Source organism: Crocodylus siamensis, chromosome 1, assembly GCF_052110815.1.
Source record: "Crocodylus siamensis isolate JL-2025a chromosome 1, ASM5211081v1, whole genome shotgun sequence".
NCBI classification, from domain to species: Eukaryota; Metazoa; Chordata; order Crocodylia; family Crocodylidae; genus Crocodylus; species Crocodylus siamensis.
Genome location: NC_143395.1, coordinates 209179781 through 209205154, shown reverse-complemented (window position 1 = coordinate 209205154; position 25374 = coordinate 209179781). Strand labels below are relative to the sequence as shown.

Sequence of the window (25374 nt, the reverse complement as noted above, 5' to 3'; positions counted from 1 at the left end):
TCCCTGCCCTGAGATCCTGCCTTCTCCTTCAGTTCATCCGTAGAAACTCCACTCGGCAGCCGGGATAAGGCTGAGAAGTATCTTTTCATTAGTCACCGTCTGTTCTCACCTAGAGGACCACCCTCCACCGCAGACCTGGGAACAAAACGCAGAGCCCTGCTCCAGCTTCCGGGGTCCAACCCATTCCCCATCCAAAGCCGGGATTCTCTTCTGTCACCCAAATCATGGGCCCTGACCCTCCCCCTAACCCCTGCCCTTTACAGGACAGTGGTGTATAGGAATCCTGGCTTCCCTTCGTTCACACCACCAGAACACATTTCCTCCTGAACGAGACCACAAATAAGCTAGGTCTTCCCTGCAGTTAGTGTGGATTACTAATATACACACAACTTTCATTCCATTTTACTGGGGCTGTGCTCATAAAGCAGCCTTATCTATTCACTTTAGATACCTTGGTGCAAAATCTAGATCCTCAAGCCCCCATTTAGCTCTGGAAGCACCTGAATTCTTGAAGTGCTTACATTCTCACCAGTAAAATGCCCTTTAAACAGGGTGGTCTGTCCCCTTAAGAAAGGGCCGCTGGTACTCTGAAGGGCGTTCAGCTGTAGAGCCTTCTGGTCATGAAGCGTATCCCACTGGGATTCTAAAATCCCAAAGGAGAGAACTGGAAGAAGGCAAACTGAAGGAACAGTTGACAAGGAGAAAGAAAATAAACTGTGAACCGTATCACTTGTTATACGAAGAGGCCGGACAACTGTGCTGGGCCAGAACCAAAGGGGTTCCCTCCTGGTGGCCAGAAGGGTTTTGTTTGTTGCTTCAAGACTGTTTTGTTTGTTTATTTGCTCCTCAGAGAGCAAAGTCTGCCTGCAGAAGCCAGCAGGCTAGGCAACGTACTTAACACTTCTGGCCAGGTCCAGACAAGTGAGCATGTGCCCATTGTGGTGTCTCAAAGCAGTTTGAGATGCCACAGGAAGCATGCTAGGAATGAAAACATGTTCCCGCACTGCGTATTTGCAGCACAGAGTAAATTTTATACCAGGAAATCCTGGTTTAAAAAACCCCCAAACGTGCACATAGGAAAAGGTTTTTAAAAACCCAAACACGCACACAGGGCACACACTGGGAGGCAACCGGAGGCTGGGTCTTCCAAAGATGCACTCTAGCATCTGGCCACAGTGTCTCTATGCCATGAGGCTGAAGTTGGTTCTTTATTCCCAGTTCTTTATTCCTGGTTCCTTATTTCCGGTTCCCAGTTCCTTTTTCAAAGCTAATCAATACCCAATAAAAGCTTCTTAATAATGAATTGCACATTTTAAAGAGAGAATTTCATTAGCTACTTATATTTACTAATTAATATGTAAAATAATATCCTGTATCAAGTGCAGAATCCTAAATGAAGATCAGATTAGGATGGGGCACCCCACCCTTTCTGTCAATGCCACCGGCAGAATATCCCAAAGAACCCTGAGTACAGTCCTGTCCAGCCCACAGCATGGTTTGGCCCTGCCAGACTGTCAACCCCACTTCCAATGTACTAAATACAGAGTCTCAATAAGGAGCTGGTTTTTGGGCTGAGATTACAGAAGAAAATCCTTCTTGGGCCATCCCAGGCCATGTCTCTGTTGCACCCAGAGACTCTCCTGGACACCCCTGACTAGAGTCTTGCCTGACCCAAAGCACGGTTTTGCCCTGCCAGGCTGCCAAGTGTCAGCCCCACATTCTCACTGTACTAAGTATATAGGAACTGGGTTTTGGGCTGTGATTATGGCAGGAAATCCTTCTTGGGCCACCCCACCCCACCCCACCCCTCTGTACCACTGGGGGCCTCTCTCAGACATTCCTGACCAGAGTCTTGCCTAGCCCATAATGTGACCTGGCCCTGGCCAGGCTGTCAACTGATATAACACTACCCATCCACCACTGTACTAAGTATATGGGCTCAAACTAGGAACCGGTTTTGGGCAAGGATTATGGCTGGAAATCCTTCTTGGGCCACACCGCACCACACACCTCTGTGCCACCAGGGGCCTCTCCCAGACATCCCTGACCACAGTTTTGCCCAGCCCAAAGCACGGCTTGGCCCTGCCAGGCTGCCAATAGATGCCTCCCCCCACCAGCCACTGTAGTAAGTATATGGCCCCGAATAAGGAACTGGTTTTTGGGCTGGGATTAGAGAAGGAAATACTTTTTGGGCCACCCCTCACCATGATCCTGTGGCACCAGGGGACTCTCCTGTAGTGTCTGACCAGAGTCTTGTGCAGCCCAAGGCAGTTTGTTCATGCCAGGCTCTCAACTGACAGCCCCAACCAGCCACTGTACTAAGTATATGGACCCAAATAAGGAACTGGCTTTTGGGCTGGGATCACACATGGAAATCCATTTTGGACCACCACACACCGTGTCTCTGTACCAATGGAGGTCTCTCCTGGACATCCCAGACAAAAGTCTTTCCCAACCCAAAGTGTGGTTTGTGCATGCCAGGCTGCCAACTGACAGACACCCCCCCGCCCCATATTCACTGTACTAAGTATATGGGTTTGAATAAGGAACTGGCTTTTAGGCTTGGATTACGGCTGCAAATCCTTTTTAGGCCACTATGAAGCATGCCTCTGTGCCACCAGAGGACTCTCCTGGAGATCTCTGACCCCCAGACCTGTGCAGGGCAGGGCAGGTTGCAGCTGGGGATGCACATGGCTCTTCTGGGATCCGCTCCCACCCTGCCACTGCCAGATGCCCAAAGTAGCCCTGTCTTTTCCTGGTGCGTGGGTGGAGGCAGGGCATTGATTCAGGGCTGCTGTGGCCGGTTGGTGGCGGTGGCACTGGGAGCAGAGCGGTGGTGAAATTTGGGGTGGATGCAGCATCCTCCCAGCGCTGCTGACACCCACTCCAGGCCCAGTTCCTGCCAGGAAGAGCCCCGCACAGCCCTGTTCCCCCTCCCCCACATTCTCAAAGCATAGGCCTCCCAGCTTTTTTCCTGTGGGGCTGTATCTCAGTGAGCTTCAGCCCTCTCCCTCCCTCGCTTCTCCCCCACAACCCCAGCCTGACCCTACTAGATTCACCAGGCCCACCTGATATTTTCTGTTTCTTTATTGTTTTCCCTGCCCTCATGTGAAACAATGGCAGGACAGGAACTTTGGGAGGGGGTGGCAGATGCCCCCCCACCATGCCCACTATACTAAATATAATGGCTTGAATAAGGTTTTTGAACTGGGGTTAGAGATGGAAATCCTTCTTGGGCCACCTCATGCCATGACTGTTGCACTGGGGGACTCTCCTAGACATCCCTGACCAGAGTCTTGCCTGACCCAAAACACAGTTTGTTCCTTCCAAGATGCTAACTGACAGCCCCTCATGCCCATTGTATTCAGTATATGGGTTTGAATAAGGAACTTGTTTTTGGGTTGAGATTACAGATGGAAATCCTTTCTGGGCCAGCCCACACCATGCTTCTGTGCCACCAGGTAACTCTCCTGGAAAACTCTGAGCAGTCTTGCCTGCCCTAAAGCGTGGTTTGTGTGTGCCAGGCTGCCAACTTCTAGCCTTCCAGCCACCGTATTAAGTATATGAGTCTGAATAAGGAATTAGCTTCATCCTGAGAACCTGGAGAAGTGTGACAGGGTGGCTGAAACACCTTTCCATGGGAACACAAGGATTACACCAAAGAAAAGCAATTTTTCAGGAGATGCTGAGGAAACCGTGGTGAACCAGGGCGGGAAAGATGCCACACCCCAACTAATTAAGGGAACCAGCTGGGGCTGCGCCAGTGCAAAGGTTGCCGCAGCAAACCCGGCTGCCAGGGTTCAAGCCCAAGGCAGGGAAAACAATACAGCCAAAGAAAAAGAAAATACACCAAAAAGTTAACGGGGAAACAGCTGGGTTGGGAAGGCAGCAAACTGGATGCTGCCATGGCAAACCCAGCCAGCTGGCAGAGAAATTTAAGGGGATACCAAGACAGCATCCAGGGTTGGACCAGAGAAAGGGGAGAACAAGAAGAGAGGGAAGGTGGCGAGAGCCGACAAAAGAAGGAACTGACCCTGGGGCTTGGAGGAAAGCCCTGGTCCCTGACTTACCTGGTGACAGCCAGCAAAGAGATAGAGGAGACTGCTCCCTCTGTGATTCTAGTCCTGAGGTGTGAAGGTAACCTCTTTGGGAGCCTAGAGAAGAGAGACATGGATGAGATTACACCCCAAGGAGGGGTAAATTTGTCCCAACATTGAAGGTTAGGGGCAGGATTAGAACTAAGAAGTGGCTACCTTGGGACCCAGGCAGGGAAGAATGGGGCAAGCAGCCAACTTAGAGGAGGACCCCTCAGCAAAGTAGTCCACAAGACTGAGACTGGACCCTCAATACCATTTAATAGATTTCATAGACATCAGGGCTGGAAGGGACCTCGGGAGATCATCGAGTCCAGCCCCCTGCCCAAAGGGCATGAAATCAGCTGGGGTCAGAGGATCCCAGCAAGATAAGCATCCAATCTACTCTTGAAGGTGTTCAATGTAGGTGCTTGAACCACCTCTGCTGGCAGACTGTTCCAGACCTTGGGGGCTTGGACAGTAAAGAAATTCTTCCTTATGTCCAGCCTGAAACGGTCTTGCAGGAGTTTGTGACCGTTCGACCTAGTTGTCCCTTGGGGCGCTCTGGTGAACAAACATTCTCCCAGATCCTGGTGGTCACCCCTGATAAACTTATAGGTGGCCATCAGATCACCCCTGAGCCTATGCTTTTCCAGGCTAAAGAGTCCCATGGCTCTCAGCCTGTCATCGTAAGATCTGTTTTCCTGACCTCTGATCATGCACGTGGCTCTCCTCTGGACTCTCTCAAGCTTCGCCACATCCTTTTTGAATTGTGGAGCCCAAAACTGGACGCAGTACTCCAGCTGCGGCCTCACCAAGGCCGAGTACAAGGGGAGAATGACATCCCGGGATTTGCTCGAGAAGCATCTATGGATGCAAGCCAGCGTTTTGGTCGCTTTACTAGCCGCAGCATCGCATTGCAGGCTCATGTTCATTTTGTGGTCAATGATGACCCCCAAGTCTCTTTCTTCCATTTGTTACCATTGGTGAGTAACAACATGCCCAGAACATCTGTTGTGCAGGGAATGGGGATGGTGGAGCCCTGTGAAGATAAGCTGACCTCTTGAGCCTGTAACTGTCTCCCAAAAGTGTTTAGCATCTCTCTCTCTAACATCAAGGCTTGACCGGTGATGTTTTTGAATGACAGAACACAACTATTCCAAAGAGACAACTCTGCTCCAGGCAGCACGACACCAACCTCGTACAGGAAGGAAGAAGGAGAAGTGGACCCGAGTTGCGAGTTGGGGAAACCTGCTCACTCACTAGCCAATGTTTAATTAAAACAAGTTTATTACAAGGGAAAAGGGAAACAGTGGTACTCCCTAAGCAAAACCTTAACTATTAACTTAACTCAAAACTGGCCACTGTCAATGGCAAACCAACCCAGGGAGCTCCCTCTTAGCCCAGTCGCTTGAGCAGGGCGTCTCACCCACAGCTACCATCCAGGGACTGTACTACCTGCACTGGTTTAGTAGTAAGTTCTGGGTAGTAGTTCAGAGGACCACCTCAGAGGCTGTTGCTCCCTGCTGCCAGGGGCTCATAGGCTTATCGAATCACAGTGAAATAGGGCTGGAAGGGACCTCCAGAGGTCACCTAGTCCAACTTTCTACCTGAGGCAGGATCACTCCCATCTAAACCATCCCATCTAATCATACTTCATAAACCTAACACCCGAACCTGCTGCAAGTAAAGCAGGAGAACTATGGCAGCTTTTATGAAATGGTTCTGCTTTTATGAAATGTTATCAATATATGCTCCAGAGATTCCTGGGTAGAGGCCATACCCCTGCTATGGAGGAAGGCAAAAACCCCTACAGTCCATATGCTAATCTGACTATGGGGTAAAAGTCCTTCCTGACCCCAAACATAGCAATTGGTCTGACCCTGAGCGAAGGTTAAATCCCTCCAGCCAGGACACTTTGGTTTTGCTCCTAGCAGGAAAAATCTGCATACTCCAGTTCAAGTCTGCAGCCTTAGCTGTAGCAGCACTCAGTGTCTCTGAAGGCGGCTTAAAAACACCACAACACATGCAGGCATAACTATGTCTAAATCTTCCCTGACCAGTAGCTGTCCAATCTCTTCTTGACACCTCCAGTGATGGAGTCTACAACTTCCCTGGGAATCTATTCCACCGCCTTACTATTGTCACATGGACGTTTTTCTAGATATCTGATCTAAATTTACTTTCCTACAGCTTCATGCTATTGGTCCATGTCCTTCTCTTTGCAAGGGTTGCTGCCCTTCTCCTGGGCTTCTACCACCGATGACAGCCAAAGTAGCAAGAGCTGGCTAGTGAGGGCCACACTGGAGTTGCTATGACTTGGTTCTGGAGAGCGTTGCTAGAGTTCAATGCTAGGAAGTGTTGCTGTAGATGCCACCTCCAGGGGTCTCCATTGCTCTCCTGGGGGTCTCCACCACTCCACGCTGTGGGGGTGGGGTCTAGACCAGTGGTCTCCAAACTTTTTTGATCTTGCAACCCTATCAGTAAAAAATTTTTGAGCATACCCCCCCAATATATGTACATGTATACAATTTATAAATTATATACATGTACTACTCACGTACTATATGTGATGCGTGACCATCTGACATATGGACCAGTGTCAATCCGTATATTAAATATTAGGAAATCATAATTTTTCTTACTTTTTTAGATAAAAATAAATATAAATAGAAGTTCTAATATTTTCTTCCCACACCCTAATGGATCGTGTTGCATACCCCCTGGGGAGCACGCACCCCACTTTGGAGACCACTGGTCTAGACTACTCCTCTACGGTGCCAGGCATTGGCAACACATGGGGGTGCATGTGGGTCATGTGCACCCCCTGAGATTAGCTGCGTACCCCCTGGGAGCACCAGCTGCAAAACCAGAAGTACATGCTGGCAGTTCTGGGTTTGATAATCAGCTGCTGGGGGACCTCCTCTACCCAAATCAGCAAGCTGGTGCCCCCCCACACTTGGGAGGCACCAGTTGCCCATGGTGCCAGTGGTATCTGTTGCTCTGCTGGGGGTCTCCACCACTCCCCACTGCTGGGGGCCCCTGCCACTCCTCCATGGTGCCAGGGTGTCTCTACTGCTCAGTGCCATTGGAGGGTCTCTGCTGATCCTTCACAGCGCCAGGAGTCTCTGTTGTTCCATGAGGGATTTCTGTCATTCCACCACCACACTGTGGGTATCCATCACTTCTGAGACCCAGGGGCTCCACATGGCACACGGAGCCAGCTCACTCTGCTGACTCATACCTTTGGGCAGGACCGAGCCAGCTCCTGCCGTGAGTCAGGGCTCCCAGCACTGCACACAGGAGCCATGTGCCAGTGGGCCAGGCCAGCTGCTGCCTGCATGTGACCTGCATGCCAGTAGGCCAGACAGGCTCCATGGAGGCAGGAGCTAGCCCAGCCTGATAGCACAAAACTCCCATGTGCAGTGCCAGGAGCCCCAGGTTGTGGCAAGGGCCAGCTCCGTGCACCATGTGGAGCCCCTGGATCTGCATGCCATGGGGGTCTCTGCCTGCAGGGGACCATGAGCACTCTGACAGCCCACTGCTGGCAGGGTCAGAAGGGACCTTGCAGATCTTCAAGTCTGACCCCCCGCCTGGGCAGGAGAAAAACTGGGTTCAAATGACTCCAGCCAGGTAGCCATCAAGCCTGTTCTTAAAGACCCCCAGGGTAGGAGCCAGCACCACTTCCCTTGGAAGTTGGTTCCAGATCCTAGCTGCCCTAACTATGAAGTAGTTCTTACAGATGTCTAATCTAAACCTACTCTCCAACAACTTGTGGCTGTTATTCCTTGTTATGCCGGGGGCGCAAGGGGAAACAAGGTCTCCCACAAACCCTTCTGGTCCCCTCTAGAGAGTTTATAGACAGTCACCAGGTCCCCCCTCAGCCTTCTCTTGTGAAGGCTGAACAGGTTCAGGTCCCGCAGTCTTTCATTGTAGGGTCTGCCCTGTTGTCCCCAGATCATGAGAGTGGCCTTCCTCTGGACCCTCTTGATGTTGTCCACATCCCTCCTGAAGTAGGGTGCACAGAACTGGACACAGTACTCCAGCTGTGGCCTGACAAGTGTCATGTAGAGGGGGAGGATCACCTCCCTGGCTCTACTTGAGATGCACCTGTGGATGCACGACAAGGTCTGGTTAGCCCTGCCAGCTGTGACCTCGCATTGTCGACCCATGGTCATCTTGGAGTCAATAATGACTCCAAGATCCCTTTTTGCCTCCGCTCTCTCAAGAAGGGAGTTTTCCATCTTATAAGTGTGCTGCTGGTTACTACTGCCCAAGTGCAGCACCCTGCACTTGTCAGTATTGAAAAGCATCCTGTTTTTGTTGGCCCACCCCTGCAACCTATCCAGGTCTTGCTGCAATCTTTCCCTCCCTACTAGCATGTTCACCTCACCTCAAATTTTGGTATCATCAGCAAATTTAAACAGGTTGCTTTTCACCCTGTCATCCAAATCACTAATAAAGAGCTTGAACAGTGCAGGTCCAAGGACCGAGCCCTGGGGGACTCTGCTGCCCACTTCCCCCCAGTGCAAATGATGCAAAAAATTGCGGTCCGTTTCTTGGAGGCTCGCAAAGTATCACAGACACACATACATTAGATGGCACAAAAGGTGTATTTGCAAATAGGGTCAGAGCAGAGTCAAAAACTCAGATTACTCTGAACCCACCAAGGAATTTTTGCAGGCTGTATTTATCTTTTTCCTCCTGGGCACGTGTGCAGAAACAGGAACTCTTACAGCTCATTTCCGTTTCATACAAGCATACATGTGGTCACATCACTACATATATCGCATGTATATTATAATTAACTACTTAAGTATTCAGGGCGGAGAGGTAAATATGCATCAGCTAATTGAGCATGCTCAGAGACTACTATAGGTCACCAAGAGTTTAAACCCCCCCCTTTCAAGGACACAGTCAGTTGAATTCCAGCTTCTGTAATCTGCATGAGAAAGGCTAGGGAGAAGCTGGGGGAGAGTCTGCGATTTAGCATAAGAAAAAGCTGTGGCAAGGCTGGGAAAGGAAAAAAGTCCTTGGCAGTGTTTCTTTCTTATCGGGTGCAAGATGCAAGCTGTGCATTTCTAACAATACTCCATTTCTAACAATATTCCATTTCTAACACAAATATGACCCATGCACCACCACCCTCTGAGTACAACCCTCCAGCCAATCTGCAATCCATCTGACTGTGTAGGCATCAATGCCACAGTCACCTAGCTTTTTAATGAGGATGGGGTGGGAGACGGTGTCAAGGGCCTTGCTGAAGTCCAAAAACACTACGTCCACGGCGACACCTGAATCCAATGCTTTTGTGACCTGATCATAAAAGGCAATCAGGTTGGTCTGACATGACCTGCCCCTAATGAAACCATGCTGGTTGCCCTTGAGCATCATCCCTGAAGCTGGCCCATCACAGATGTGCTCCTTGATGATCTTCTCAAAGAGTTTCCGTAGGATTGAGGTAAGACTGATGGGCCTATAGTTGCCTGGGTCCTCCCTCCTCCCTTTTTCAAAGATGGGGACTACGTTGGCTATCTTCCAATCATCTGGCACCTGGCCCAAGCACCACGAGCGCTCATAAAGCCGTGCCAAAGGCTCTGCAATAACCCCTGCTAGCTCCCTCAACACCTGGGGTGGAAAGCATTTGGACCCGCTGATTTGAACATGTCCAGCCCCTCCAGAAGTTCTCTAACCTGGTCCTCCCCAACCTGAGGTCTGGAGGCATTCCCCTCGAGTCTGTCTTGCATCACGGTGGGGAAGTCCCGGTCTCTGCACAAGAAAACGGAGGTGAAGAATTGGTTAAAGAGGTCTGCTTTCTCCTCTGGCACAACCAACAGGTTGCCCAGCGTATCTTGCAGGGGCCCCACATTTCCCAGTGTCTTCTTCATCCTCCCTATATATTTGAAAAAGGACTTTTTATTATCTTTGATCTTGGATGCTAGTCCTAGCTCTATGGCCACCTTAGCTTTCCTGACAGCCCCTCTACAGGCCCAAGCAAAGGAGGTATACTCATCTTTGGAGATAGCACCCCCCTTCCACTGGGTTTACACCGCCTTTTTGGTGGTCAGGCATTCCCGGACACCCTTGGTGAGCCAGGGGGGCTTTTGGGCACTCTTACCCACTTGCTTCTTGTTGGGATGGTCACCCCTTGGGCCCTGAGTATCGTCTCCTTAAGGAACGACCACTCATCTTGGGCACTGAATTCCCCTGCCCTCGAGATCCCCAGTGCCTCTCCCACTAATCTCCTCAACTTGTTGAAGTTGGCCCTCTTGAAGTCTAGGGCTACCGGCTTGGTGCAGGCCCTTGATACCCTGCACTGGATGGTGACTTCCAGCAAGTGATGATCGCTATAGCCCAGGTGGTCAAGAACCTGGAGGCCCCTTACCAGGTCCTCGCCTGTGGCCAGGACCAGGTCCAACAGGGCATTTGCTGTGGTGGGACTGTGCACCTCCTGAATTAGTGGAGGTCCTGTTTCTTGGCCAGGAACCTCCTGGAACAGTCCAACCTGGCTGATTGTTCCTCCCAGCAGATGTTCGGGTAATTAAAATCACCCATGACAACTACATCCCTTGCCTTAAGTGCCTCTGGAAGCTGGGCCAAAAATTCCCAGTCCAGCTCCTCCCTTTGGTTGGGGGCTCTGTAGTAGACCTCCACCGTTAAATCCCTCTCCTCATGGCCCCCTTGTATCTTGACCCAGAGCACTTCAGATTGCCCCTCCTCTGACCCCATTCTGCTGGCAGAGGATGTGTATTGCTCCTTGACACAGAGCGCCACACCCCCAGTTTTCCTTCCTTCTCTATCCCGCCTGTAAAGCCTATAGCCCCCTAATGCTAACTGCCCAGTTGCGGGATGAATCCCACCAGATTTCTGTAAGCCCTATTATGTCTGGGTTTGAACTGGCTATTCTGAGGGTGAGTTCCTCCTGTTTGTTCCCTATACTTTGAGCACTGGTATATAGGCATTTAAGGCCTTGCATAGCTGTGTGTGGCACTCCCCGATTTGGGAGACTGTCTGGACCCCTGTTTCTAACCTGGGTACTCCTTGCATTTGTCACTTGTCTTGCTCGGGTGGTGTCTCCATGTCTTCCTGCAGCCCCCTCCCCCATGGTGCTGCTTCTGTGCACTGTGAGTGGGGAGGAGGGTGTGCAATGGGCCCCTCCACAAACTCCACCCCCCCAGCCTCCTCACACCCTGCCACAATCCATCTACAACCCCCCACTCCACTTACATATGTACCCAAAAACCCCATGCCCACAATCCACCAACAAACCCCACCCACACTCCCACAAACTCCCCCCAGTAACCTCACACCCACCCACAACCCCTGCCAAAATCCCCATCACACACCTCCCCCTACAAACCCCACACCCACCCATACCTCTTACTCACCCTCCCCAACCCCACATCCCCCACAAATCTCACACCCCGTGTGCCCAGCTGCCAGACGGGATGAAACCTTATGGTAGAAGGCACAGCTGTAGGGGCAACTGCTGCACTGCAGCCCTGTCCTATGCCTACACATGCAGCCCAGGCCTGGCGGTGCTCCTGGTGATGGGCCGGGGGATGGGGAGATGGTAGCAGCAGGAATGTGTGTAAGATACAGAGATAGGGCCCCTAAACATTTTAGAAAATTAGTATTTATCTGCCCCTGGCTGCCTGTCATGTGGCCCTTGATGGCTTGCCAAAACTCAGTAAGTGGTCCTCTGCCTGAAATAATTGCCTGCCCCTGGAATAAGTGCTCCTGAGGGGGACACCGAGCAGAACCCCTTGGGCTGCACCCATTGATCCTCAAAGGCATTTAAGGAGCTGATGGATGCTGCCTCAGAAGCTCCTGTTTATATGAATCTTCCAGAGATCATGGGCCTTAAGGCCCACCTAGTTAACCAATAGCCCCCACTACTGTGTGGGGCCAAAGTTTGAAAGATACAACAGTTTTTGCTTGTTGTGGAACAACTAAAGAAGAAGAGAGTAGAAGTGACATGGTGGTCATAGATTCAAAATATGAAAAGAAGTTTTCTGGAGGGGGACACTGAGCAGAGCCCCCCAGGCCTAACCCACTGGTCCCCAAAGGCAACCAAGGAGCCAGTGGACACCGCCCACAGGTGCTCTGCCCGGAAACATGCATGGACAAGTGAGAGAAAAGTGGCCCCACAGTCCTTGGGCACCTTCCCGGCCAGGTTAAGTATAGGGCCCACTTGGCCAGGGCCAGAAGAAGGCTGACCAGGAGATCCCAGGACTGGATGGGGTGACCAAAAACAAGAAAGGTGTGGGGTGAAATTCAACCAGAACCTCAAGAGGAGGTCCTGAGTCCTGGACCATGAGGAGTAAGTCATCAGCATAAGCTGATGGGACCAGCTGCACCACTGGCTCCTGGAGCATCAGCCCTGCCACCTGCTTTCACAGGAGAACAAGGAAGAGCTCCAGGGCCAAGGCGTACACAGCTAGCCTGATAGCGGGCAGCCTTACACACCTCTCTCCTGAATGGGATGGGCTCTGTCAGGGTCCAGATGAGCTTGACCAAACACTCCGCAGAGATGTGCAGGCAGGCTCTCCAGGTGCCGTACAAAGTGGGGCCTGAAGCACGCTGTGAGGTACCCATGATCCACTCTGTCAAACGCCTTCTCCTGGTCCAGGGATAGGAGGGTGAAAAACAGGCCCTCCCAGTGCCTAGCTCCAGGACGTCCCAAACCAGGTACAGGTTGTTGAAGATGAAACATCCAGGCACTGTGTATATCTGGTCAGGATGGATCATGTCCATCTGCACGGAAGCAGGCTCAGGGAGAAGGCCTTCACAGAAGCCCTGTGCATGCAGGTACGTCTCACCTGGATCCATGAGGGGGGTGCCATCACCCACCAGAAGGCATGTGATGTACTTCTTGTCCCCCATCTCCTGTCCAGGAGAGAGAGGAAGTGAAAGCTGCGGTCCATCTCCTGAAGGAGCTGGATGTGTCAATGGACAAATGCACTGCAGGAGCGGTGGCTGTCTAGAGCATGAAGCTCTTCCCACCTCTCCCGACACTCTCTGCAGAGGGATGGGTTGGTTGGGCTGGTGGGCAGGCACCTCTCCAGCTCCAGCATTTCCTGCTCAACCTGCTCCCAGACTGCCTCCCTCTGCTGGGTGTGCCCTCCAAGTGTAGCTGCGGCAAAAAAGCTAGATGTGCACCTTCCCCACATCCCACCATCTCCAAGCCAAGGGGAAAACTGCCCATTGCTCCTGCCAGGCCAGTCGGAACTCCCAGAAGGCCTCCCTGAAGCCCACATGCTCCAGCAGTAGGCTGACCCTGGATACCCAGGTCCTAGCGTGGCCTGGGCCCAGACAAGGTGGCGATTGCTGAAAGGGGTCAGATGGATGCCATAGGAGTGGGCCTGGGCAAGGTGCCGTAGAGAGATATAAACCAGGAGTGGCATGCCTGATCCTCCCCTACCCTCACATAAGTGAAGGCAGTGGGAGGGTTGGTAGGGTGACAGGCACGCCAGACGTCCACCAGAGAGTAGTCAGTCAGGATCTCCCCGAGGGCGCCCATGGTGGCCTGGTTCCACTCCCTGCCCAACTGGTCTTGAGCATCTAGAGTGACATTAAAGTCCCTGCCAAGGACCAGGCACTTGGAAGAGAGCCACCACCAGGGAGATAACTCTCCCCAGGGTTTGGAGATGGGGAAGCAGGGCCCAGTTGGGCATATAGGGAGGGACAGAACTGAAGACCACCCCAGTCCCCAGCTCTTCCATAGGCTCAGTGTATTCGCTCTCCACCATGAGCTCCCCCTCCAGCGCCTTTTGTGTAATGGCATCTGAGGCAAGGAAAAAGACCCCCTTGCCATGAAAGCAGGAGGCTGCCACAATTTTGGGGGCCCCCACTACCCGAGCCAGGGCCTGCACCCGAACCAGGGCCTGCACCCACATCCTAAACTGCAGGTTTAGCTGCAGCTACTTGGCACTTCACCCCATGCCTGTGAGCAAGTGCTGGAAAGGGGAAACTCAAGCTGGCTTACTCAGTCACAAAACAAACACCAAGACAGGGGAAGCGGGCCACAGGACTTGCCATACAAGGGCAAGAATACACAGGGAAGGCTGCTGAGGCAGATGTAAAAGATGGCGGAGGGGCTTTGTTTGTTGAAGATCTGTCCAGAAGCCTCTCAGGCCTCCAGCCAAATGCTCAACAGCAGAGCGGTAGGCAGGAAGACAAAGCAGGATCAGATGCAGTGAGGCAGCTGTTGGGGAGAGCAGGAGCAGTCAGTCAATTAGGAAGTGATCCAGTGCTGGTGTGGTGTCAGGTGGTGCAGCAAGGAATCTCTCTCTCTCCCGAGAGGGAGCAGCAACAGCAGCAGTGATGGTAGGAGCCATCCAGTTCAGCCACTCAGGGTGTGCTTCTGGTGCAAGTGGAGGTGAAGGTGTGGGTTGGCCTGCCAAGGCAGCTGGGGCAGGTGAGGTACCTTTAGGCTCTGACAATGATGATGGGGGAGGAGGGGCCCACAGGCAGTGCAGGCTCCCTCCCCAGGCTGTCCCCTGACTGTGGCTTGGCAGGAGACTGAGCAGCAGGCCAGAACTGGGGTGCAGGGCAGTAGGCCCCTCCCCAAGGGGGGCAGCATTGTGCAGCAGAGGATACCCCAACCACCATAAGGGAAGGGCAACAGCAGCTGCAGCCCAAGGCAGGAAAAGGCCAACTTACTCCCAAAAGCTCCAAGATCAAGCCAGCAGCTAGCAATAGCCAGAGGCAAGAAAGAGCCTGCCCATCTTCTCCCCACAAGCTCCTGAGCCCAAGCATGCAGCAACCACCACCAAGACAGGGGGCATAGCCAACTTCTTCCTAGAGGCTCCTTTCTCCAGGAACTCCTGAGGGCAAGTAGCCCTGAGTTGTTCACCAGGGCAGCTCTTTATTCTGCTGGGGCCAGCACAGGTGCTGGTCCCAACCTCTAGCTCCCCCTGGCTGAAGATCCAGGAGGAACTGGGCAGGGTCAGTTTGCCCCAGATGGCACAATTTGCCCCACACCAAAATGTATGTTCAGGCACACGTGCTGAGGCACAACTCTAAGGCTAAAATTTGTGCTGTTGCTATTTGAGCTGCTGCAAGTGCACATGCCTGCATGTGTGGACATGGCCTCTGTGTGCAAAAAATTCTGCTACAGTCCATGTTTAGAACCACCAAAGTAATGTATTTGTCATCACCAAACTGCTCTGACTGGTGATATCTAATCTCCATCAGGATTAAAAAACAGTGTCCTCTGTTTTGCCTGCAAATCCAATCCAGCAGAAAAGTCTATAGTATGTCTAACCTCAACAAAATACAGTGAGGAGAGAAGGCCTTGCCTTTGACTCACAACCTAGTGGTTAGACTGTTCATCTGGGACATGGGGTGACCCAAGTTCAAATCATTGCTCAGTCAGATTAGGAGGTCATCTGCCTCCAAGGAAAGCTGGGTTATAGGCCATCCTGAAGCAGATCTTTCACTCTACCTCATATTAAATAATTAAATAGTGTATCAGAGACGGGTAATGAAAAGTGAGAAACTGGTTCTAGAGCTCACTGGTTAGGGTGCTCCTATGGCTTGTGAGTCACAGAATCATAGAAAAGTAAGGCTGGAAGGGACCTCAAGAGACCTAGTTCAACCCTCTGCTCAAGTTTTATCTAAACCAGCCTAGACAAGTGTTCATCTAACCTGTTCTTAAAAAAAAAACCCATCAGGAACAAACCCTCCTACATAACTATCAGGTGTTGCAATTGAAATGGGCTGCTTAATATTTAGGAAGACTGACACAATGCTTCCATTGATAGCAGAAAGTCTTAACTAATTAAATAACAAGTTATACAGGAAAATGAGAGGTAGGCTATTGCAATCTTACAAATAAAACAAGCTACAATCAAGTCCAGTATTTCTAGCCATAATAGTGGTTTTCTCACCAATACGGGTAAGGAAGCGGTCCTGATCTTTACAGCTTTTCACCAGGCGTGAATCCTTGCCAAGGCTGATCAGCTGGGCACAGGGTATGGTGGGTTAGGGTGGTGTTTCCCTTCTGAGATGAGCATGCCTTGCATTCTTCTCTTATACTTATTCTTCAAAGCATATTTTTCTTGAAGGGTTGAAGATCAGGGTCCGGACAAAGCTGACAGTGTGGAGGTCATTGTCCTTTGGTTGTGGAGTAAATGTTAGCCTTTTGGATCCATCTCTAGTTGTTGTGAGTGAAACTGACATACACAAAAACCCTTGATCACTCTGGAGGTTTATCATTTGTTTAACTATAGTATGGCTTGATTGCTCGAGCCCAACACCCTAAACCGGATATACTACTTGATTTAATTGCAGTAGGACTTGATTACTTGAATTGAGCACCTTAGACCCTGAATTGTAAGGTATTGTATAGGTTATTGTGCTAACAGGGTAGAAGCCAAAATATTTTCCAACTAACACAGACATCTAGATTGGTGAGGAATGTGATAACAAGGGAGAGGCAATTGCTTTGAAAGGGGAACTTTGAAAGGGGAGATGGGAACCTGATGGTGTTCAACACTGAAAAATGCAAGGTTCTCCACCTTGGGAGGAAAAACCTGCAGCATGCTTGTAGGCTTGGCAGTGCTACACTGGTTAGCACTACAGATGAAAGGGACTTGGGGGTCATGATTGACCACAAGATGAACATAAGCATTCAATGTGATGCTGCAGCCAGTAAAGCAACCAAAACGCTGGCTTGCATCCATAGATGCTTCTCAAGCAGATCCCGGAACGTCATTCTCCCGTTGTACTCAGCCTTGGTGAGGCCGCAGCTGGAGTACTGTGTCCAGTTTTGGGCTCCGCAGTTCAAAAAGGATGTGGATAAGCTTGAGAAAGTGCAGAGGAGAGCCACATGCATGATCAGAGGCCAGGAAAACAGATCTTACGATGAGAGGCTGAGAGCCTCTTCAGCCTAGAAAAGCACAGGCTCAGGGGTGATCTGGTGGCCACCTATAAGTTTATCAGGGTGCTCGTTAGGATCTGGGGGAATGTCTGTTCACTAGAGCGCCCCAAGGGATGACAAGATTGAATGGTCACAAACTCTACCGCGACTGATTCAGGCTGGACACAAGGAAGAACTTCTTCACTGTCTGAGCCCCCAAAGTTTGGAATAGACTGCTGCCAGAGGCAGTTCAAGCACCCACTTTGAATGCCTTCAAGACACATTTGGATGCTTATCTTGCTGGGAACCTATGATCCCTGCTGACTTCCTGCCCCTGGGGCAGGGGGCTGGACTCGATGATCCTCCAGGGTCCCTTTCAGCCTGAATGTCTATGAAATCTATGAAACTATTCATAATCAATTTAGAGTAGCTGGGCATGGAGCATATTTGAGATCAAAGCCAGAGATGAGATTAACTGTATTGTTGTTTCAGATGGTCCCAGTCATGAGTTTACATTCTTGTGCAAAAGGACACTGATATAATAATTTAGTCATTTGAATTTTGCACGTAGGTCCAGACAAGCTCTGTCTCCAGCATTAGGCATACTGCCCTAAACATCAAAAACAGGTAAAGCGGAGAGGTTGTTAGAAATATTATTAAAAATGCATTATCAATAGCTGTTAGCTCCCATCAATAGTGTTGTCCTCTGAATAAGCACGGCTGCCAGCCCTCCTTGTCTCCTTAATGAGAGAGGGAAGGGGGGGGCTGGAAATTGAAGGGAAAACTACCAAAGGCTCTTTGTACTAAGGTATCACTCCCTCTTTGTTTTGCAAAGTTACTATCTCTTTGTTACAGTAAAGCATATACTCCTCAGCTTTTCTCATGCAGATAAAAGTAGATTACAGTTCTAGCCTTGAAGCAAGAAAAATTTCAGACTCTTGTAACCTCAAATATTGTCTGCCCATGCGCAATAACCTAATACATATTAAGCCTATCCGCCCCGCATACTTAAGTAGTTAATTATAATACACATGCGACGCATGATTTGATGTATTTACATACATGTTTGTATGAATCGGAAATGAGTTGTAAAAGTTCCTCCTTCTGCACACGTGGCCAGGAGAGAGGGGATAAAGCCAGCTGGGCAGTTTCCCTCGGGGGCAGCAGAGTGTTTGATCTTTTGTCTCTCTCTCTCTGACCCTATTTGCAAATATATACCTTTTGTGTTGCTAATAGAGTGTGTCTGTGGCTGAAGGTTTTTTTCGCCTCCCGAGAAACGAACCGCGATTTTTACATCAAGGTGAAGGCACTGTCAATGTCCTGCCACTGTAAGGACAGGAAATAAGATGCTAAGTATGCTCAAGGGATCCAAGGAAAAGGACCATCTCTGGCCTTGTGTCAGTCTTCCTAATCTCATCTCTGGCTTTGATCTCAAATATGCTCCATGCCCAGCTACTCTAAATTGATTATGAATAGTTTCATAGATTTCATAGACATTCAGGCTGAAAGGGACCCCGGAGGATCATCGAGTCCAGCCCCCTGCCCCAGGGGCAGGAAATAAGATGCTGAGTATGCTCAAGAGATCCAAGGAAAAGGACCACGCACCCTGCTGCAGAGGAAGGTGAAAACCCCCACAGACTGCACCAGTCTGACGGTGAGGTAAAACTCCTTCCTGATCCATGTGTGACAGAGAGCCAAAGGTTTCTGTCAGTTTAAGTAAAAAGTGCAGCAGGCTAAGTTAGCTGTGTGGGGCTGTAGCAGAGGCGCACAGGTTGCCTATTAGATAAAGGGGAACCCCCCTGTGTGTAGCTGGGGAGCCATGTGACCAGAAGGGGGTGGGGCATATAAACCCAAGGTTCAGAGGCTCTATGGGATTGCAGGCTGTAGAGGAAGGAGCTCCAGAGGGAGAGAGGTTTCAAGAAACAAGCCTGTAGACACTCAAGCTACCCAGGAGAGCTACATGGAGCAGCTAAAGAGGGAGTGTGGCTTGTGGTGGGGGAATGACCCAGAGTGGGGGGTAAAGATTAATGGAGAAGCAGTTTGCTACAGTGTTATATTTAAGTTTTACACTGGAGGACCAGGTTGTGGCTGTAGTATGGAAGCCACAGGGGCACTTGATGCACCTGACAGAGCCCTGTAGGGGTCAGGGACCATAAGGGGTCTGAGTAATATAACAACAACCTGGTTGGGGTCAGGGATCCCAGGGGCTTGAGAAGCAAGATAGCCCTGCCAAGAGCCTGAGAAGGGTGAGACCAGAGCCAGGGACCTAAAGTCTGGGGCAGTGAACCCAGGTTGAAGAGGCACAGCCAGAGAAAAGGGGCCAAAGCTGCGAAGGCTGAAGCCCCAACAAAGTTTTGAGGCCTGAGGGAGCCAAGTGTTGCAGTGGAGCCAGGGGGCCTTTCCAAAGTGATCAAGTACCACTTGCAAGGAATGGGCATAGCTACAGAGGAGGATGGAGGCCATGATTAAAATGACCCTTGTAAAAGAGTATAGGAAAACTCTCCTGAGTTCATAACAGGGGAGAACTCACCAGTCCTGCCAGAGCTGACATCAAGAAAAGAATGGCAGCTGTAATGTTCTGTCAGCAGCTGGTCAATCAGGATCATCCCTGCCTGTAGCACTGTGGCTATTTCTGGCCCACTGGCAGGGCCAGGAGAAGAGATGAGCGTTGGACAATGGAGAGGGGTCAGGAACACCGGATGCCCAAAGAGGAGCTTCTGATCCTGAGGAGCTGGCAGAGAGGGCCCTTGAAAGCCCAGAGGGGCTCTGCTGCTGAAGCTCTCTGGGACAAATGCTGCAACTGCTGGTTGGGAGACGTGCCAAGGGAAGGCATGACCTGGAGAAGCTGGCACTGCAACACTCCTGCAGTTAAGTTTACTTTTTTTTTTTGGTCTTTGTTGATCTGCCCAAGAAACAGGGCTGTAGCCCTGAGAGAGGGGGAGAGAGAGAGCAGCTGGAGCCAGCTGAAGCAAGCCAGCAAGGGCACCAGCTTAAAGAACCAGCCAGAGTTAAGCAGGAGGAGTGGATGGACAAACTGCCAGGTGCCACAAAGGTTTTTGATGTGGGATGCTGAAGCATCTAAGGAGTAGCAATCCCCCCAGCAAGTGATGGGGGGCTGGGAAGGCTCAGCCATTTATTTTCTCTTCCACTTTCTTTTGGGAGGGCCACTAGCTTGGGATTAGCTGACACTCTATGGACACTTGAAGCTTGAGGACCAGGGATGCAGCTGGTCCCAGTAGGTGCCCTCTGATGGAATTTACCTAAATTTCCTTCCAAGCAAAGTCATCCATTGTTCCTTCTCCATGACTTCAGCCTGACCGAATGATTGGAGGACTGGCTGAGCTGTGGCCCTGGTAAACCAGGATCAAGACAGCAATGGTATGGCGGAATAAAGGACAGAAGAGGAATGCTCCTAGAGAGACCAGGGACAACAGGCACAATAATAACTGGGTGGCGCTAAGACCAAGTGTAGGGATACAATCCCAGATTTGATGACTAGTTGCACCCTGAGCAGAGAAGCAAGACATTTTGCTTGGGAATCCTCTTCCAGCCACCCACTTCGGGTTTTTTTTTCTTTTCTTTGTCTTGGTCTTCTTACCTGTCAGTCTGGTTGCCCAAGTTATGTCACATGTGATCTGAGTAACCTAGCCTGTATTGTTTTAACCTATGGCCTCATAACCTGAGGACAGGGGCTTGAGTCCAGGTCAAGGTGTGATGCTTTTCAAATCAGTTGGTTGGCCTCAAATACCACCTGCCCCTGATTGGGTCAAGAAGGTGAGGTCAGGAGAGCTATTTAAGAGAGATTCCCCAGGAAGAGGGGGAGCTATGTTGGGACCTTCACACTGCAATTTGAACCTCTGCAACTCTGTCTCTTCCAGGATGCTGGAGTGAGTAAATTTACCAAAAACTTAACTAGAAAGGTAGCTTAAAGTAATTTAGAAGCGTATGAAACTGCTATCAGCCAAGTTCTGTTTGCTAAGGTATTCTTTTGAGACTTCTCTGATGTATACCCCTCCCCAAGCCTACCCTCTCTATCCAATAAAGCTATCTACTATAACCAGCTTTGGGGAACATGCTTGAGAGGGAATAGATGCACCTTTTTATTCCCTTGGCTCAGCTGACTAAGGGAGGCAACTGACTGCTTCAGGTTAAAGGGAAGCACCCCAAGATCTCACAGTAGGTCAAGTGCCCTCAAGGTCTACAAGGCCTGTGTACCCTGGGGAGTACAGGGCCTGAGCAACAACCAGACCCTGGGTGGTGGCAACAGTTACTCCAGGCTTGCGGGTGTGCTCTAGAAAGGGGGTCAGCCAGTCACAGACACCCTAGGGGAGACACTCGAAGCTTGGTAGGTGGTCAGGCACAGTGAGGTGGGTGGCTCAGCACAGGAGTGCTTCCTGCTGACCCACCACAAGCACGCCCATCATCAATGTTCCTTCTAAGGAGTAGCGGTCTGAGTGTGCCACTTCGGTCCTGCCTTGCCCTTCTGGTGCTCTTCACCTGGGGCAGGCAGCGGGGCCTGTGGGGCTGGAGCCTGTCTGCCCTGAGTGAGGCTCCACTGGGCGCTGGGGCCTGGTGTGGATTTCAGGAAAGTGTTCCACTCCCCCGTGTTGCCTCAGGGAGAGAGGAGGCATGTGGCATCAGGGGCAGGGAGTGAAGCAGTTCCCTGCAGCCTGCAGAGCCTGCCCCAGCCTTCATCCCTGCCTTGCCTCACCTCGGGGAAGAGCTGCTGCCTGCCCTGAGTGAGGCTCCACTGGCTACGGGGAACTGCTCTGCAGACTGTGCTGACTCTGGGAAGTGCTCCACTCCCTGTGCCTCCTTGCTCCCCGAGGTAATGCAGGGGAGCAGAGTGGTTTTCCAGGGCTGGCGAAGCCCATGCCAGGCCCCGCCTCTGCCTCAGCTAGGGGAGGAGCTTACCTGTAAGTGTTCCATGCTGTAGCCCAGCTCCGTTCCCAGTGGGTGCACAGCCTGAAAATGTTTGTGCAGGACCAGCCTTTTACTTGTGCGCAGCTGTGTACATGCACACCTTAGAGGGAACCTTACCCATCATAATCCCTAGTCTTGGCTGCAGTTAACTTTCAGTGCTTCTGAGGAAAATGGGTGTGTGGGGGGGGGGGAGCCAAAACCTCAGTAGCAACCATTACAGGAAAAATACTCTTCTTGTCCCCATGGGGCAACTAGCAAAAGCCCAGAAGCATGAGTTAACAGATGCCACTCTGTACTGCAATCTGGGGATCAAAAATACAAGTCCACATATCACTTTTCCTGCCTGGAGAGCCAGAACTCCCTTTTTATCATCCTCTCTTTAAATTTATCCCAGCTCTCCCAAGCTGGTTATGGAGCTCTGATTCATTCTCCTGCTGCTGAGCATACTCTTCTGCTCTGGGCTGCAGAGATCTTTTCATAGTCTCTGAGCAATGCAGTTTGGGAAGTCTCAGAGGATAGGGGGAATCTCCTGGGTCTTCCAACTGTTGCTCTTCACATCATGCTTCAGGCATTGCTATTCCTAAATCATTCCTGTCCAATGCTTATTCAGTCTTCTCCTGACAAGAGAGTCTACTGCTTTCCTAGGAAGTCTGTTCCACTGCCTCACTGTTTGGGCAGTGAAGAATTTGTTTCTGATAACTGGTCTAAATCTACTTGCTGTGATATGAAGCCATCGTACCTTCTGCAGCAAGGGAGAACAGTTGTTTTTCCTCTTCTTTATGGCAGTCTCTCAGGTAGTTGTTCTCCTTTAGTCATCTCTTTTGCCAAGTTAAACCTGCAGCTGCTGCTGAAATAGCTCAGTTAGAGCACTAGATCAAAGGTCCCTGGTTCAATTTTGGGCTTTGCCAGACTCTTGCCCCTCTTTTTGGAGACGAGTCCCCATGGCCACAAGGGACAGGACTAGGAGCAGTGGTCTGAAACTGCAGCAGGGGAAATTCAGATTGGAAATTAGGAAGAACTTTTTCACTATGAAGGCAGTTAAGCATTGGAACAGGCTATCCTGAGAAGTTATGGAGTCTCCATCCTTGGAAGCTTTAAACAGCAGGTTAGACAGATATCCTATCCTAGGGGGTGTCAATCAGGGGTACATGTACCCCTGGGGGTACTTTGAAAGGTCCCAGGGGATATGCAGAGGCGGGCGGGGATGGAATGCTGCCACCCCATGCCACTGCCTCACTGGGGCAGGGCAAGAGCAGGGCCACACAGACACGGTGCTGCCGCTGCTTGCCACCCCCACTGCTGCTCACCACCCTCTGCCCCCAGGGGGTACACTTACTCAAAGGCTGAAAAACTACTGTCCTATCCAATCCTACTCTTCTATGATTATGCCTAGTTCTCTCAACCTCTCCTCATGGTTTGTCTTCCAACCCCTTTACCATTTTTGTCACTGGCTCTGGATCCTCTTACTTCTGCACATCCTTCTTAAAACATGGAACACCCAGAACTGTACACAGAATTCTGGATGAGGCCTACCAGCACCAAGAAGCATTATCACCTTCTATGTCTTATGCTAACACTCCTACTGATGCAGCTGCGAATTGCGTTTGCTTTTTTTTTTTCTTTAACAACTGTGTCACATTGTAGACTAGAGTTGAGTCTGTGATCTGCCAAAACCCCACAAATCCTTTTCAGCTCTCCTACCACCCAGCCAGTTCTCTCCTATTCTGAATTTGTGCTTTTGATTATTCTTCATTAGGTGTAGCACCTTGCATTTGTTTATGTTGAACTCCATCCTATTGGCTGCAGAACAACTTTCTAATCAATAAGGATCCTTCTGAATGCTGTCCCTATCCTCTAAAGGGTTTGCAGTCCTCCCCAGTTTTGTGTAATCAGCAAACTTACTCAGGAAGCACTCTATTCCAGCATCCAAATAATTAATGAATACATTAAAAACCACTAGACCACTGTGGAATTCCACTCAAAACCCCCTCTTTCTGACACTGATTCATTTGTATTAACCTTTACTTGCAGTTATTGAGTCAATTTCGTATTCACCTTGTAGTAATCTTTTCAGCTGGGGCAGAAGTTGCACACAAACCGGTGTAAGTGATAAGAAACTGGTTTAAACCTGTAACAGAACAGAAGCTCAGTGCACATAAACCAGTTTCAAAAAAGCTGAAACTGGTTTAAGATGAACCTGGTTGAAAGAGGGCCATCCCGGCCGCAGCAGGGGAGATCGCTGTGAACTGTACCATCCTGGGCTGTGAGAGCCAGATGTGACCTGACATCGTCATCACCAACGAAGAGGCCAAGGTCGTGATTGTGGACGTCACCATCCCCTTCGAGAACTGGCGCCAAGCGTTCACCGATGCCTGGGGTCGGAAGCCGGAGAAGTATGCCCTGCTGGCTGACATCCTAAGGGGCCATGGCTATGATGTGACGGTCAATGCACTCATCGTGGGAACGCTTGGAGCCTGGGACCCCAGCAACGAGAGCATCCTGCGTTCCTGCCACATCTCCCGCTGCTACGGCAAGCTTACGCTCTGCCTCGTGTCGGACACCATCCGTTGGTCCTGTGACATCTACGTGGCACACATCACGTGGCACACATCACGGGCCACCGCCAGTACTCCCAACTTCACCATGGACTGGACCCAGAGGGGACCGCCTGAACCCGCCCCCCCCCCACCTTGCACCAGATAGACTTTCACTTGTGAGAGGATTCTTCAGCAATGGATGACCCCGTTCCACCCAAAGAGGACCCCCACAATGAGACTATATGGACTCAGACACTTTCTTTGAACCACTTCCTCCACCACTGCAGACCATTGTAATGGGTTTGTGTGCATCTATCTCCTTTCTCGCTCTGTCGCGAACCCCTCCCCCAACCCTGGTTTAGTTGGCTAACGTTGTATCTCCTGTAACCTAGTTGCGTTCCCCTCCTCACCCCATCCCGCTATTGTTAGTCCCTTGCTCTGGTGATCTGTATTTCCCTACCGGCTTTGTCACCTTTTTTAGATTCCCAATCCTAAACATCTACTAATAAAAGTCTATCAGACTTAACCAGTTTGACCCAAATCAGTTTATGAAAACTTCTTTCCCAGATCCCTTCCTGGTTCAAGTTAAATCACAGTCCCCAGCATACTTTCCAACCTTGGCCTAGGCCGTGCTGTCTGCTCCAAAGAGCAGGGCTGGCTCAGCCCCTCTACCCCCTAGCTGGAGAAGTGAGGGTTGGCTGACAAAGGGTGGGGACAAGCCTGGCTGGGAATGGAGCCCAGTCTACAGGGGGAGGATTGCAGCCCCCTAGACCCACAGGCAAACCTTGGCTGGGGTTTGGGGCTAGGGAGGGGTGTTAAACACCCCTTCCCCCACTTTAAACTTACTGCTGGCTGCAACTGTGGACTACAAATCCGAGGCACCTGGAAGTGGGAAGAGGAAGTGATGAGCAACTCTGCAGAGTCCTGCTACTATAATTCTGGACTGCAAATCCCAGAGACCTCAAGGGCAGCAGGA

At 50.7% G+C, this 25374-nt stretch overlaps 1 protein-coding gene across 1 annotated transcript; it reads right to left on the bottom strand.

Moving 5' to 3' along the window:
- Positions 1 to 26: 26 nt before the first annotated feature.
- On the bottom strand, positions 27 to 15961 carry LOC149873979 (uncharacterized). Its single transcript, XM_090054040.1, has 5 exons — positions 12543 to 15961; positions 9767 to 9842; positions 4071 to 4154; positions 530 to 643; positions 27 to 135 (listed from the first exon to the last, which is right to left on the bottom strand). Exons 1-5 carry the CDS (start codon positions 12957 to 12959, stop codon positions 110 to 112), a joined length of 717 nt encoding a protein of 238 aa, XP_089910166.1. The 5' UTR covers positions 12960 to 15961; the 3' UTR covers positions 27 to 109.
- Positions 15962 to 25374: the final 9413 nt, after the last annotated feature.

Coding starts and splice junctions, on each gene's coding strand:
- LOC149873979 (XM_090054040.1), bottom strand. CDS start 12,959: ATGGGGGACAAGAAGTACATCACATGCCTTCTGGTGGGTGATGGCACC. Junction 4,155..9,766: donor CTCAGGTTGGGGAGGACCAG/GTTAGAGAACTT, acceptor TCTCTTCTCTAG/GCTCCCAAAGAGGTTACCTT. Junction 644..4,070: donor TCTTTGCTGGCTGTCACCAG/GTAAGTCAGGGA, acceptor TTGGGATTTTAG/AATCCCAGTGGGATACGCTT.